The sequence below is a fragment of the Emydura macquarii genome, unplaced genomic scaffold (genome assembly GCF_026122565.2).
Source record: "Emydura macquarii macquarii isolate MOO-44397 ecotype Brisbane River unplaced genomic scaffold, CSIRO-AGI_Emac_v2 contig_3240, whole genome shotgun sequence".
NCBI classification, from domain to species: domain Eukaryota; kingdom Metazoa; phylum Chordata; order Testudines; family Chelidae; genus Emydura; species Emydura macquarii.
Window position 1 is genome coordinate 799,216 of NW_027133377.1, and position 16,588 is coordinate 815,803.

Genomic DNA, 16,588 nt, shown 5'->3' on the forward strand with positions numbered 1-16,588 from the left:
TTACCTGCTGTTGAGTCTCTGCCTCATCTTTCTCCTGCACCTAGGGGGTTTACGCAAGTTTAAAATATTCAACTTCTGAAATAAAAAGCAGACACTGAACATATTTGGGCTCTGTTTCAGAACCTTCCCCATTTCCCCAGTTAGAAATGCAGGGAACTTTTTATGGGCCAGTTTTTCTGGTCTTTTGAAAAAGATGAAGATTGAAATCAAAGTAGTTAGGTTTAGAAAAATTTAAAACTTGTTCTTTAGATTAAAATTTTATAAAAAGATGCTAATTGTGCTTTCACTGAAATGGGGCAAGGGATTGTTTGAAAAATTGATAATGGAAATCTGTGGAAATGAGATGACTGAAAATGTCATTTATGTACTATACTTACGTTAAAGCAAAAAACAAAACAAAACAAAACACCCCTTGTCTTCGATTTTAATATAGCACTTTATCCCAAGAAAATTTTAACAAACTTATAAACCATCCACCAGTATTACTGAAATGCCACTAGCTCAGGGGAGAAAGGGAAAAATCCATAGTAAAATCATAGAACTGGAAAGAATACCTTACTTACGGAAACATTTATAGGTGGAATTTGTGTCCAGAAAGTCACAGCCCAGATACTAGCTAAATTCAAGTTGGACTCATCCCTAGCTTTTCAGAAAATCTCAGACATTTTAATTACAAGAAACAATTAAGATCTTGGTGTCTTTGGTTGCCTTCCTTCTATAAAAGACCCCCATGATTAGCATAATGCCTTCCCTCATCTCCAAAAAAACCCTCAAAACCTCACCATATCATGTTACTAGCTAAGCACTCAGAGGGAAGAGTTGTGCCTATTGAATTGCCAACATAAAGTCTTTGGAGGCCTCCCATTGAAGTATTGACCAGGGCTGACCATGCTCACCTTGATGTGGGTGGCCAATGGGGATGGCTGTGCAGGTTTATATAGGAATATCCATTCATGCTGGGTTTAGACACCTTGTGTGAGGGTCAGATGTGAGGAAAACAAGAGAGCCTGGTAAATACAGATTATCATGTAAACATTTTCACTCCCTTGTTTTTAGTGGAGAAGGATTTTAATTTTAGGAAAATAAAGAAATTTTGTAACTTGACTAGGCATATGCCATGTAAGCAGAGGAATTATTTTAGATGGCACAGAAAGATAGAACTAGAAACAGTGGGATGAAATTAGTGAAAACTAGGCTGAGTATTAGGAAACGTCCATAATCTGGGTTCTAAGGGTGTGAAACAGTCTTACAATGAAAGTGGTGCAAACCATTACTTTGGATATCTAAAATTCAAGAGGACAAGATGTTGGACTATGTTGTTAAGTCAGCATTGGTAGGAGGGTATGAATAGATGACCAAATGGGATTTTTCACGTCAATTTATGATTCTATAACACGCTTACTCTTACTCATCTCATTTATCTGTTTCCTTTAACAGAGATGCTGTTCAGTTAAATGTGATTGCCACACAACAGCTTGTCGTCTTGGCCCAACGAATGAAGAATTTGGAAGTGTTCATGCATGTTTCAACAGCATATGCATATTGCAATCGAAAGCACATTGAAGAAATCATATATCCACCCCCAGTTGACCCCAAGAAACTGATAGATTCTTTAGAGTATGTTTTGAATCTTTTTATTGTTTTTCTTCACTAATCCATACCCACTTTCTGTACTCTTCTCCAGTGCTATTAAACATTGATAAAAAGCTTTGAAAAGCATAATATAAAAATATTATACACATCCGTTTTACAGATGAGGAAACTAAGGTATAGGAAGGATGTGACTTATCTTTGGTCGCTTACTCAAGAATTGAGATAAATGGCCACTCTTTTATTTTTCCATACACAGTACTACCACCTCAGAGCCAAATGACAAATATTCAATACATCAGAATAAACATATAATTGGATTCCAAAAGCTAAAACCTCCCTCAACTACTGGCAACCCAAAAAACAAACAACAAAAAAACCAAAACAAAACCTCAAGCCTATAAAGTTAAATATCTATATTGTAGCATAAACATAAAATATAACAAACCTTAAATATCAAACCAAACAAATCTTTGTTTTCCTAAAGTATTCTAAAGTTCCTTGGCTTTAAACTTCAGTTTCCAATTCACTAAAGCATCATCTCTTTAAAAGAAATTGAAGATAAATAGGGGGTTTTTTGTATTTGAAATAAGACTATTTAAAAAAAAATCATCTTTTGACTCAACAATTGAACTTGGATTCAAAACATTGCATTACAATAAAAATAGTCTGTAGAGGCAAACCTTGTTTGCAGGCTGCTTGGCTATGAATGGTGGTGGTAATAACCAGAGGTGGCTGCAGCAAGGACTGAGATGGAGACTGGAAATGAAGGGTAACCTCTTGCTCCTTGATGTCAGAAATACCCAGAACTAAACTTATTGTTCATGGGTCCCTTGCTGTTTTTCTGACTCCTCTGAGGAGATATATCCAGAGCAGACAGACATCAGAGCCCCCTTCCAACTGTGAAAATACTAACCTGCCTAACAAACTGCAATGACTGAAACAAAACTATATGAAGGGTAAATTCCATCTGTTACTAAGATGTGTGATATAGTTGTGGCAAATTCAGTAAAATTTGAGACAGACTGAGTCTTAGCATCAAGTAGATAAAAGCAATAAACAAGCCAAAACTAGCTGACCGTCTGTAAGATGCACAAGATATCTCATTTGGCCCACTGTAACTAGTCCTAGGTTCTGGTGGGTTATACTTCTGAAGTTGCTACAGAGGATAAGTAAACATCTTCATTGAATTGGAATGCAGGTTAAAAGGTAGAGTTTAGTACACTAGATTTCAGTAGGGAAGAAAAGAGAATATGATTCTAGTAAATAGGATCATAAAAAGATACTTGTGCATAGTAATTAAAGGGACATCGGTGTGATACATTTCACAGACGTGTAATCTTTGCTGTTAACAATAATCTGAAGAGTTACTTACAAATATTGAAATTTGAGATTTTCTTGACCATTTTCACTGTTTCTTTGTACAATAAATTTAAGTTGAAAAAGTTGATATCTTTCAAGTTGATATCTTTCCACAAGTAATTTTAAGGACTGTAACTGCTTTTGAATCCCCTACCAAATTGAGACAATTTTTCTCCTCAAGGTGATTGTCCCTGAATTTATTTTTTGATTAGATTCTAATTAATTTGGTTCTCAACTTGACCTTTTAAATGTGAGGTGGTAGATGATTAGGTGTATAGAATGGGAGGATTATACAAGTAACCTGGATAGAACTACTTTTTTAAAAAGTTGTCTTTGTTATAACAAAGGTAATAGAAATAAATATTGTAGTGTAGGAAGAAACTTTTTGGCAGGAAGGCATTTGCCATTTTTCTTTATTTTGAAGGATCAAGACACACTTGTAGAAACTCTGTTTAATTTTTAAAAAAATCTGAAGGCATGGATTAACTGTGCTGTGAATACTTCATAGACAAAACAAGCTAGGGATTGGATAGTCTAACACTTGATTGATCCAATGGCCTTTCAGAGTTCAGACAGGCATGCATTTAAGTAAAGAAATAAGACCCTGCTTTCTACTGTAACTTTGCTGGACTTTGTCCAAGTAACCAAAAGCCTGGGTAATGAAAGATTGTGAATCCTTTTTGAAGAAAGTCGATTGCATGCATTGTAGGACTAATCTGAAGCTATAGATAAAAGTACTATGTATTAGCCCAATAACAGAAGGACAGAAAGGATATGGATAATTGAGTTATGAAGCTAAAACTTAGCTTTACCAACTAGAAAAAACTAAATGTATCTAAATGATCACTATGCTGTTTGTGCTAACTTACCCTGTAAAATAAGAATCTTAAAATGAGCTTAATCCTCACATCAGTTTAGACAAGTTGACTATTTGGGAGTTTTCATGAATAAGTGTAGAATTATTTTTTTAATTTTATAACTCCCTATACTGGGAAGAAGGGGTTGGGCTGATGGGAATCTAGCATATAACTAATTTAATGTGTGAAAAACTTGGCAAAACTAAAAGCTGGTTGAGATGGGGAAGACTTTTTTTGATGATTGATAAGGATCTTGTGTAAAGCAACAAACATTGTGGCATCATAATTGGCTGCATAATTTGTATTGGCAACAGTTGTCAAGATGTTGTATAGATTTTTTCCCCATTAAGCCACAACCCTATAAATGCCATTCCATTAATTGATTATGCTGCCATTTTGATTTCATGCTTCAAGTGTGCCTTAAAAAAAAAAAAAAGACTATAATTCAAGATGTAATCTGACCCTGCGTAAACTCTAGCAAACAATCCAACCACTCTTTATAACCTGTGTGTATTATGTATTGAAGTATTACATAGTCAACTCTGAATGGAAACTGGTAGTCAGTTGGCACCTGATGCTATAATGGCAAAAGAAGGGAAACTTTGGGCTACCCCCCCTTACGGGCAGAAACCTGGGCAGACTCCTACTATAAAAATCTCAGGTGTCTTTAATACCCATGTATAATAGGTAAGATCTCAGTGTTAAGTTATCATTCAAAAGCCCACTATAGAACACATTTTAATGATACTCCATTTATCTATCTCAATGAATTAAGACTTGAGTTCAATTTTACAGAATTTGAATTTGTTTCAAAAAGCCTAGATATTTCAAAGCTGGTGCTTAAATTCATGAATGAATATATACATCTAAAGTGAAAAGAAGACAGCATCAGAGCATGGGACTGAATTGAGAGATGAATTATATTTCTGGTTCTGCTGCTGACTTGTTTGACCATGACCATGTATCTTAGCCTTTCAGGGCCTCAGTTTCCCCAGCTATAGACTAGTCATGATACTGCTTCAGTGAGGTAGGTATTATGATGCTTAGCCTTTTGTAGAATGTTTTGAAATGCTCAGATGAGAGATGCTGTACAGGCAGGGTGGAAAAAAACTGGTATTAAAAATGATTTATTTACTTTTTAAAAATAAACAATTTTTATTTGAAATTATTACCACCAATTTTAAAGCCAAATTTGTTGTAATCTACTTAAAATCACAAATCAAAAAAAAAAAAAAAAAAGAAAAGAAAAATTAAGCAATGCAGTGTTTGCTGTTGAACTTGTAAAGAAAGTCATACTACTGAACTAGTGATAGTTACTCAGCACCTGAAATGACAATGTGTTGAAATGCTAACCCTGCTTTTCACAATAATATTCTCTTCTGCAGGGGCAGAGAGAATGTCTTCATTTCAGTTTATGCAACTAGTTCAATTCCATGGCCAGTTCATTCAAAATTAAGAAACTGATTGATTGATTGGGAATCGAAAAAGTAGGAAAGCTTTTTTTCCTCTCTTCCTGTCTGTGCATAAAATGGAGGTATGAAAGGATAAGATCTCCTAGTTCTGAAGTCTTTCTAGTCACCTCGAGTCAGTTCAGTTTACTAACTACACCTCATCTTTGCTCTGTTTAATAATAAATCAGTTTTAAATGCAAAATATGTTTTAATAAACTTTTTTCTTAGGTACCCAGTGCATTTGAGGTAGTTTATTTAATAAATAATTTAAAATGTTATTTGTGCATTTTAATTCATTTTCACTTTATATCCAAATAAAGCTTTACACAAGTCAAGTTTTTTAAAAAAATCGAGTAACTAGAAAATGGTGAATGATGCATTTCTTAACATAATAAAAAAATGAAAGACTGACTAAATGTATGTTAAGCTATGTAATTACTTAAAATGTATAGTTAAATATAGAGTATCCTTCTGGTCATCAAAAAGTAACATTTTGCATAAAGGCTATAGTTAATTGCAAATCTCATGTTTTAATGGTTACCAAGCATGAGAATAAATGTTTTTAGGGTAAATAACTAAAAATACAAATACAAAAAAAGATTAAAATCAATTTAAATCAAGGGTTCCTACTTCTTGATTTAAATCTTGATAAAAATTGGTGAATTAAATCACTAATTTTAAATCCTTTCACCCTGTGTATAAGTGCATATCAAAATGAATACTATGTACAGTTGAGACTTGTTCTAATAAGTAACTTCAATTTCATTTTAATGTTAGTGACCGGTAATCCTGCTACCATGTGTCATTCTGTATAAAAGGGAGTTAATCCCATGTTCCTCAGACTGGTACTCGGAAGTTTGAGATAAGTACCTCTCAGCATGATATCAGAGAGAAATATATGATTTAAATGTGGAAGTAACTCAGCATCCTGTTAGATGTTGAAAATATGTAAATAAAAATATTTTCTGTGTGAAATACAATAGAAATTACTTAGTCAAAGCATGAGATGTCTCAGCATTGTATGGCATGCAGAGCAAAGAAGGAAGGAGAATGCATGTTGTTTTTCAGATGAGGTGTCATGTCACAAGATAAATTAGGAACATACCACCACCAGAAAAAAAAATAGTTCCACACTTCATTGAAGTGTGTTACATTTTATGAGCTACCACAACTCATAGTTTTGTTGGAGCCTAATGACTTGATGACACTATATATCTCTTGATAGAATAGCCAGTATAGGTGTCACACAATCTCTGGCCTTTTTTGATGTGTGACTCTTGTGGAAAACGTCTGGAATACTCATCAAATGGATTAGCTCAGATTATGATAACCGGCTTTATAGCACACGCATATGTGCTCTTCAGATAATGTTAGAGTACAATCAACAAACTATAGATATCAAGTTAGTGAATAATTGATCCCTTTCTTTGTTTGGCACCCAGAATAAAATACTTATTTAGCAGCACACTTATAAATCTATAACTAGTTATGGGAGCTATATATTGGTTGACAATGGATCATTTTTTCACAAATGCAGATCCAAAAACCAATTTCTTCACTGTTACTCGGGTATTGTTGGTAGAGGAGGACTCAGCTTAATTTCTGCTGGTCTGCTACTGCACAAACACTGAAAACCTCGATAATTGTCTGCAGAATTCAACTGAAGGACAAACACTTGAGGATGTGGAGCAAAGAAGAAAAGCATTGGGGGCGTTGATAAAGAGAAGATACGGAATCATTTGACTGGCAGTGCAACCTCCTATGTGTACACACTGCAAATGTGCTGTCGTGTATGTTGGTAAAGGAGTTGAGTGGCTTTTTGAAGGCTGCTTGAATCTACAGCAGGCACTAATGTGGGCAAAAGACTACCGTAATTCATGTAAATGGAGCTGCAAGCTAAGGCAGCAGTCTGGGAACCTGCAGCCTTTAGTGAATCTGGAAGAACACAACATCCTCACTGAAACAGTCCTGCTTCAAACTGTGTGGCCTGTTAGTGGGAAATGGAAGTGGGGCCACAAAACAATATAGCAAAAGGTCTAAAAATTGGTTCTATTCTTTTAAACTAAATAGGTGCTAAAAAAAAAGTTTATGGATGAAAAACGGACCAAGCCTGTAGTACCATTATTGCCCTTAAAATCACAAGTAAGATTTCTCCCTCCAGGTCCCTCCCCTGAAGAAAAGGTGGTATTAAATGTTCTAAGTCCTTGTACGCTGTTAATGTGCAAGAAGCTTCAGGAAAGGGTACATAGCTGTAGTTCTAGATTAAGTTTAGAGTAAGGGGAGACTAAAGTATAGGGTTAGAAAATAAGGATAAAATTCACCCTTCTGATGTTTGTGCAGCTCTCATTAAATATTTGGGGGGAAGGGGATGTTGCATGTGTACATGCAAAGGCAGAATTTGGACCCAAGTGTGGTGGGATTGCTACCTTTTCAGTGCTCTGCAAAGAATAGAGCTGGAAAGCACTGGATATGAAAGCATGGGACGTGGTCTTTATGGACTAACCTAAGCTGAATTGTAGTTGTTCTTGTAACTTACATGACCTTTTGTCCTGCATGTTGAAAAACACTTAATACTCCAAATCAGGTTCCCTTTAAATTCTTTTTCTTTTTTAACCCTCTGTAGATCCAGGTCTACCAAATGTTAATTACCTATTCCTTTGCACATCACATCTGAATTTGGGTCACTAAATGTAAGGGGATCTAAATTATAACTAATATTCAGGAGCTAGGAGAGAAGGGTAAAGAAAGAGGAGTGAGTGTGTACAGACAAGGACTTAAACACCTTTTTTCCTAGTCTAAAAAAAGTGTTCAATGTTTTAAGTGCTGTTTAAAATGTCCTATGGCCTTTGTTTATGCAGGAGGTCAGACTATGGGCATGTCTACACTGCCAGCGGCATTGTCGGCAGTGCAGGATCAATTCTGCGGGATCGACTGAGTGGCAGTGGAGACTCGCTCAATCAATCCAGAAGTCGACGGCATTAACTAACCTCTGCAAAAAGAGTAATGCTGCGTCCACGGGAGGGCATTTCCAGTTGGCGCAGCATAGTGGGGGTGCCGCAGTAAGTAGAAGTTAGGAAGTCAACGGGAGATACACAAGCTACTCTATGTAGCTTACATATCTCCCGTTGACTGCCACCGAAATTCGCTGGCAGTGTAGACCAAGTCCAAATGACCACATTGACCCTTCTCTGGGCTCAAAATCTATGAAAGACCTGGTATAAACTGTTTTAACACCTTTAAAAACATGTTAGCTGGTTATGGTTTCCACTGGTTTTGCCAGTGCTAGCTGATTTTTAAACTTGTTTTTAATAGATACTACTATGTTCAGCAAGTCTAGACAAGATGTGAGCAGTGGTCTATATCAGTTTTCACCTTCTAGCTGTTTAGTATGCAACTTACATCATGTTAGGCTCCCTTGTAAGGTGATATAAATAGGTGTAAGCAAGCTTTCAAGCCTGGTCTACATACACAATTGCACCAGTTTAACTAAAAATGTGATTTTTTTTTTTTTTTTTTTTTTAAATTGGCTTAAGTTAAACTGGTGAAATGTCTTTGTGCAGACAAGCCTTCATTACACCACACCTTGTGTGGCTTATCACAGTTTGACCTTGGGCTTGTGTTAAACGTATTTGAGAGAGCTATTTTGGAAGAGTCAAGAAAATTGAGAAATGATCTAACATTTATAGTAGATGTGTAGTAGAAAAATGTAAGCTTTAAATTAGGAGGGGGCAGGCAGAAAAATACTGGCAATATAAAATCTTGAAGATGGCAATCTCTGCATCAGCCACAACAAATGGACCAAGTCCACTAATTATGTATTCATTGAAAATGCACTCTAATCCCATCACTTTTTAAAACTGTGGTATGAATTAATGCACTACTGAAAAACGAGAAAGAATGGATTTATGAATTGATGCCTATTTAAAAAGCTATTTGTTACTTTTATTTTAAACCAGGTTTGCAAGTAGTTCTGGGATTTTACTGAATATCACTTTTTGTCCTATTTTGTGTTGCAGTTGAATTATAAATCTTTTGAAATGTGGCGGTGAGCAGTACATTTAATTGTGGAGTGATTAGTTGCTTTTGAGAAACCTTGTTTTGATCAGAGATCAATTTGCAAACATTTTCTTGTCTTTATATTGCCATTTAATAAAAATTTCTGTAAATTTTTTCCTTAAAAAATAATCCTTTCAATTATTAACTCAATTCATGAAATAAGCTTTCATTTCTAGAGCACATTGCAAAATATGTTTCTAAACATATTGGGGTTGGTCTGTATAAGAAAACTTTAACCAGAATAACTAAACAAGCTACACCAATGCAAGGCCTTTTTTTTTTTTTTTTTTTTTTTTTTTTTTTTTTTTTTTTAGATTTACTTGCAGATTTAAATTATGCTTGTATCCATGCTGCTTTGGGATAAGTGATTTTAAAAAAATAGAAATCTGTTTTAAGTGTAGTGTATCTACATTAGGGGTTTAAGATCAATTTAGTCTCATTAGTGCAAGATTTCTAAGATAGACCGGCCCTTAGTCTCTTGAAATTGACATCAAACTCTTCTTTCAGTACAGTTCTTCCACTCTTTACTCACCTCCAGTCTGAGATGGCTGTTTATTAAATAAAGTGAACATTAAGGGCTAAATCCTGGTATTGTTGAACTCTGTTTTTGCTTCTAATGAGATCAAGCTTTGTCTTCTAAATAAAGGAAACTGTTTCTCATATGTGAAATCTCTGAGGGAATTGTTCAGGTTGCAGAACTGAGGAACTTGGTGTAAATTTTCCACAGAATGTGACTATTGTACAGCCTACATAAATGTGCTTGCATACCAGTGTCAAGTGTTCTGATTTATCTGAGGACTGATTTTTTTCTGTGGTGCTTTCGTGGGAATTGGAGCCAAGCGTCTCTGAAAATCAGACTTTTGGGTTTTTAAATTCACTGATGATCTGGTATTGGACACTAGGACTGTTACAGATCTTTGAAGTGTAGTATTAAATTACTTGCAAAGTTTTGCCTAATGGAACTTGTAAAACTTACTTACAAAGACTACAGCAGAATTCCTTGTCTTACTGTGTTTGTGTTTACATTCTTTCTGAGCTTACATTGCTTCTGGTGGAACTTTACAGCTTCAGTTTATCTTACGATTGTTGCCTTAAAAGAAATGACAGTCGTAAGTGTTTTTCTCGATAAGTTTGTTTCTAATTTCTCTGCTTTCCTTCAGATTTATGTACTCCTTTTTAAATGAATTGCACAGTAATTAAATCTTTGTCCTTTTGATTCTTTAGGTGGATGGATGATGGTCTAGTGAATGACATTACTCCAAAACTGATAGGAGACAGACCTAATACTTACACATATACAAAAGCCTTAGCAGAATATGTTGTGCAGCAGGAAGGTGCAAAATTAAACATAGCCATTATACGGCCATCAATTGTTGGTGCCAGCTGGAAGGAGCCTTTCCCAGTAAGTCTTTTTGCACCTCCCACTGAATATTCTACAAGCCATATGTTGACCTGTGTATGCATCCCCAATAGTCAATATTGGTAGGGATCTAGGTCAGAAGTCTGTAGAAATCAGAGTTGAAACTTTAATTGCTGGTGGATAGCAACCTGAATTATAAAGCTGCCTCATTTGGTTGTCAACTTTTGTGTGTAGCTTTTATGTAAGAAAACCATGGATTTAAAGGATAAATTACTCTTACCTCTGGACAGTATGGGTCTATCAATTGAATTAAGAAGTATTTATTAAAACATGAGAAGAGTATATTTAGCTAGAAATACTGGAGTGAATATGATGCTATCCTAAAGTGATATTTTCTCTCTCTCACATAAATAAATAAAATAAATAAATAAATTACATATTTAACTGTTCATCCAAAACCTTTTTCTGAGGGAGAGACTAAATTGTGTAAACTTGAGGAAAGTAGTTTTGATTTCAAGGAGCTTCTATGTACCTGTAAATGACAGAGGTTTTTCTCACCAGTTAGTTACCATGACTTCTAAGAGACTAAAATATATGCAAGACACTAAAGCCAATCTTTTGCCACATTTGTGCCTCCTGATCCTGGAGATGCCTTTATGGACCCATTTCCTCTTCAGTCTGCTCTAACTTGTGCACACAGTCAGTGGCGCCAAGGGACCACAACAGAAACTGGGGATTACCAGGGCACAGGGATGCCTTGGAGCACCCTTTTTTTATATCCAACCTAAACGACAGCCATAGGAAAGGGAGTGTTGTAGGGATTGCTATGGCAGCTGTATGCTATCTGAAGTTTCTCCCAATCAGGGATGGTCCTCTTGTGACTGACTTTAGGGCAGTTTTCCTACTTCAGGACAAAATCTGGGCCAAGATAAATTGCTTTCTCAAGCTTTTACAGATCATGAAATTCAGAGTTGGTCTTCCTTTTGGTACTATATGTAGGCATTAAAAATGAGAGAATCCTACTTGAGAAAATGTCAGGAAATCTAATAAGGAACAGCAAAATTGTTTATCTATTTCTCTGGGTATGACATGACTTTATAGCTTCTGTTAAGAAACTTCCTTCAAACTGTAATGTGTTTTACAAAATGATTTAATCTCACCATTTATTTGGTAAGACATGAATACACAGCAGCTCATTTTGAGGAGCTAGTTAAATTGTATGTGGCTCTTCTGCAAGAGTTGTAGTAGCTGTTAGGTAACATGCTCTGTCACAGGTTCACAAACAAAGACGTTTCAAATTAAAGTACCTTTATATTTGAAACAAAAGTAGGAATGGGGAAGTAAAATGTTGTCTTGTTAAACTGTAACTGTAAATGTCTGCCAAATGCCAACTGTTGAACTCAGTAAACTACTGAAATTGAAATTGCTTTTTTGTTTTGTTTTTTCCACAATAGGGATGGATTGATAACTTTAATGGGCCTAGTGGTCTTTTTATTGCGGTAAGTAAACCATTTGAATACAGCTATGTTTTTGAAAGGCAACACATTACTTGAAATGTTTTATTGGTGTCTTCTGTTTTGTTTTTTAAGGCAGGAAAAGGAATTCTTCGAACAATGAGAGCCTCCAACAGTGCAGTTGCAGATCTTGTTCCAGTAGATGTAGTTGTCAACACAACACTGGCTGCAGCTTGGTATTCTGGAGTTAATAGGTATAGCAGGTGACAGTGCAGTTCATTTTTAATTAGCCTGAAGAGTGGTTGTGTGATGTTTCTATGAACCTAAGCATCTATTTAACTGCTAATCTACAGTTTGCTTCTCCCAGAGTATTAAGGAATTTAGGATTCACCATATTTAGCCCATCAAGCCTGTATCTTTCCTGTAGCAATGGCCAGTATCTGATGGTGTGTTTAGTTGACTGTGCAATACTGTCGATGAGGGAGTGGAAATTCCTTCCTGATCCTTATGATTGTCAGTTAAAATTATAAATGTTATAGAGTTGAAGCATTTTTCTTTCCAACAGCTATAGTAATAATTCCTCTCTCTCTCATGAAACAAATATTTAAGTTTCAAGTAGAGAGATAAAAATAAGGTGGTTAGATTGGTCCCCCACTTCATCCAAACACCAAAATTCAGGGGACAGGCGTGGTTTGGATACATGGTTCTGGTTTGGGCTATTGTCTGACAAATTTTAATTTATTCTATTTGATGTTTTTTTCAGACCAAGAAACATCATGGTGTACAACTGCACAACAGGTGGCACCAATCCTTTCCACTGGGGTGAAGTTGGTATGCTGTGTTCTTTCTATACATGTTCACTGTAAACTTTAATAGAAACTATTTTATTGAATAATAAAAGGCCCAGAATGTGGCCATTGGATAATGTGTATTTTTAGAAGCCATTATAGCAACTATAGTAATTTTTCTGTAAGGATTTGAGACCACTGACTTTAAAATTTTTATAATCAGAAGTTCAGCTATCATACCTCTCAACTTTGCACTGTGTCCCATCACTTTTTAATTTCATCCTCTGTTCTCTTTTTCTCCCCCCTCCATTCACTGTTTATTTTTCTGGTAATAGCTCTTCCCAGTCCCACCTTCACCTGATTGGCCTGCAGTTTGTAGGTAGAGTGATGGGTAAAGAACTGATCAGAGGGAACAGTAGAGACCCCATGATATTTGCAAAGCATTTGCAGCTAGGTTTAGTACATTGGTCCCCAAACTTTTTAGGTCATTGCGCCACCCCCTTCCCTTGTCCGCAACCTCCCCTCTGCCCCAGCTGGGGCAGGGAGCAGGGCCACAGTCAGAGTGGGGGTCTGTGTCTGGGAGTGGGGCTGAGGCTAGGAGCGGGACCATCATGGCCGGGGACTGAGTCAGGAATATTGGCTGGGAGCTGGGGCCCAAGGCTGGGGGCTGAAGCCAGAGCCTGAGCTGGGTCAGGGGCTGTGGGTGCCAGTGGTGCTGGGGGCTGAGCGTGGCCGGGAGCTAAGGCCGGAACCACAGCTGGTGGGCGCGGAGCAAGAGCAGAGCTAGGCCTGGCCTGGGCTCTTCAATGCCCTCCCCCCATGTTCCTCTGTGCCCCTCTAGGGGGCATGGCCCACAGTTTGGGGACCTCTGGTTCAGTGGCAGCCTTGCTAAATGCATCTAGAACTTCTTGTTCTGCATTTTGTGCAATGCCTATCCCATCGGGGTCCTTTTCCATTATTAGGGCTCTTAAGCACTACGGTGATACAAGTGACAAATAATAATCGAATAATAGCCCAAAAATGAGATGGATTTTGCACAGAGCAGTACACTTGAGAGATATGATGGCAGTTTTGCTTGAGTAGAGTTATTGTTTTTACCTTTAAGTAGTTACTTGAGGTATCAAATATTAATGCAAAAGAAAAATAATTCTTAAATTGACCACCTGTTTTTAACTCTAACATATTTTGAATTAAAACCTAATCTGTTTCAAATATTAAATATTGCAGACATGCAATAAATATTGGTTTTTCTTAAAATAAAAATATAAGATTTCTGACATTTTTAATGCATATATTAGCTTATCTTTTTGAGAAGCAGTTTCACTAGGTTTGGAATATATTTATTCCAAATATTTATGTATTTCATTTCACAGACTGCCCTGTAGTTAGTTTAAAAGTAGTTCTAAGGATTTTCTCTGTACTGTTTTTCCTTATTTACTCAGTTTCTGTGCATGCATATATATATATATATATATATATATATATATATATATATATATATATATATATAAACTATATAACTACTGGTTTTTAGTTAAATCAAAATTTAGTTTGTGGTAAGGACACGTTGTGAAAAATATCAGAGATGTTTAAAAAGCTGAAGTAAATGTGCATGTAACTATTTAAGGGCAATCCTGCATGTCTTTCACAGATAAAACTCCTGTTGACCTCAGTGAGTATTAGATGTGCAAGAAATGCAGAATCAAACCGAAATTCTTTAAAAACGTGTAAGAAGTGAATCATTCGTTAAAATGTCTTTTGAATGCAGATCAAATGCTTAGAATGCCTATGACCTGCTTGAAAGGAAAGTTAAAATAATTTGTACTACCACAGAGATTAGGATAGCCTCTGCTATGAAACTTGATTATTGCTAAATATATAGCATGCAAAGCTATTTTATTTAAATTATTTATAACCAGAAGATTGAATAGTTTTTTCTTATATAGGAAAGAGGAACAGAAAGAGAGAAGCTACAGTGAAGTATAGTATTAAAAACAAACAGTTGTGAGTGTATGAAGTACCTCTTGGGACAGAGAGTGGCAGTCCAATAGCAATTCAAGTTGAACAATTTCATAATTTTGTTCTAGCTGATAGCGGTGACAGAAATGTTAAGAAAGTTTTTATTTGCGGTAACTTTAAGAGTAAATACTGTACTGTAATGTACTTTGAAAACCATTATATTTTACATGGTGATTATCAAAGCTATTACACAACTTTTCTTTCTCAGAATACCATGTAATTTCCACTTTCAAGAGGAATCCTCTCGAACAGGCCTTCAGACGGCCCAATGTAAATCTAACCTCCAATCACCTTTTATATCATTACTGGATTGCTGTAAGCCATAAGGCCCCAGCATTCCTGTATGATATCTACCTCAGGATTACTGGAAGAAGCCCAAGGTAATGGTGACTAGCTCTGTCTTACCTGTTCCTCTGATGTTTAAACAAACCCATGCTTACATGAAAATGTATATTAATGCTGAATTATTTTTCAGATTATGCTTCTTATTAAGGTTGAATCATCTCTCTAAATTAGAGGAGATACTTGAATTCAAGACTTTTTTCCCCATAGCAATAATGAGACTGCATTGTCTGGGTTTTTTATTTTGTTCTGGGGATCTGAATAATTATTGTGGTGTCAGGCTAACTTGAATTCAAGACCTAACTACAGGCTCTTTCTCTGAATAACAAATATTCAAAATATTTTGATCCTTATTTTTCCTACAGAATATTACCTAAATTTGAGTTTCAAGATGAATCCTTTAGAGCAAGCACTAAGGCGCCCCAATGTTAATATCCGTTCCAACCCCCTTTTGCATCAGTATTGGACTACGGTCAGCCATATACTACCTGCATTATTGCACGATGTTGTTCTCAGGTTGACAGGTCATAAACCGTGGTAAGAAGGACAGTGCTAAAATATTATGCTGGCAAGGTGGTGGAAGCTTGTAGAGATAATAACCGCATGAGCTTTATCTTAGGTCTACTAATATAAGCAATAACAATCAACTGCTTGGGTATTCCTAGAGGATTAATGGCTGTCTGGGAAGAATTGACTTTGAGCAGTGCCTCAGACAAGTAATGCTAGTCAGTCACTAAGCCCTAAGAAACGCCCTGCTCTGAGGTAGTTATTGCTATTATAAACTGAATATGGCTATTATAAGCTGAATAAAAAAAATTCCACAAACATGGCACACAGTTTTTATATTTTGTTGTGGATGATGCAGTTTCATTTCTTACATGTAGGACTTTTCCAGATAATTAATTGCTTGTATTGTCTCAACATTCCATTCAGTTTATAATATAACTTTTTTATCTGGCTAACTTTTTTTTTAAACTGGGAAAAGGGTGTAATTTTTAGCTAAACAATAAGTAAAACTAGATTACACACAAGTAATAGTAACACCTCACTCTGCTTTCCATTGTTACAAACTTTAAAAGCAGTACAATTCTCTAGATTCCTCTGCTGCATTTATATGGCAAGCCTGTTTTTAGAAATATTTATTTTCCAACTACATTGCCATCACTATGGAGAGTTGAAATAATGTATATAATAAATGACAGTCATTCACTATCCCAGAAACTAGATCTTATTATGAGGAAAAACAAGACTCTTAATGGGCCAGTAGAAATATTTCAGATTTATTTAACATGTCTTGTGTTCTACTGTA

The 16,588-nt window shown here is 35.8% G+C and overlaps 1 protein-coding gene across 2 annotated transcripts in view; it reads left to right on the top strand.

The window, feature by feature from the left end:
- The window catches only part of FAR1 (fatty acyl-CoA reductase 1), a 59,695-nt gene that overhangs the window by 20,425 nt on the left and 22,682 nt on the right, over positions 1-16,588 (top strand). The window contains exons 4-9 of one of the 2 annotated variants that reach the window (XM_067532150.1): positions 1,438-1,617; positions 10,541-10,718; positions 12,131-12,175; positions 12,266-12,393; positions 12,894-12,961; positions 15,146-15,317. In XM_067532150.1, the coding sequence (XP_067388251.1) occupies positions 1,438-1,617; positions 10,541-10,718; positions 12,131-12,175; positions 12,266-12,393; positions 12,894-12,961; positions 15,146-15,317 (771 nt within the window). The remainder of the gene's footprint in view (positions 1-1,437; positions 1,618-10,540; positions 10,719-12,130; positions 12,176-12,265; positions 12,394-12,893; positions 12,962-15,145; positions 15,318-16,588) is intronic. The other variant, XM_067532149.1, reaches the window with a different exon arrangement.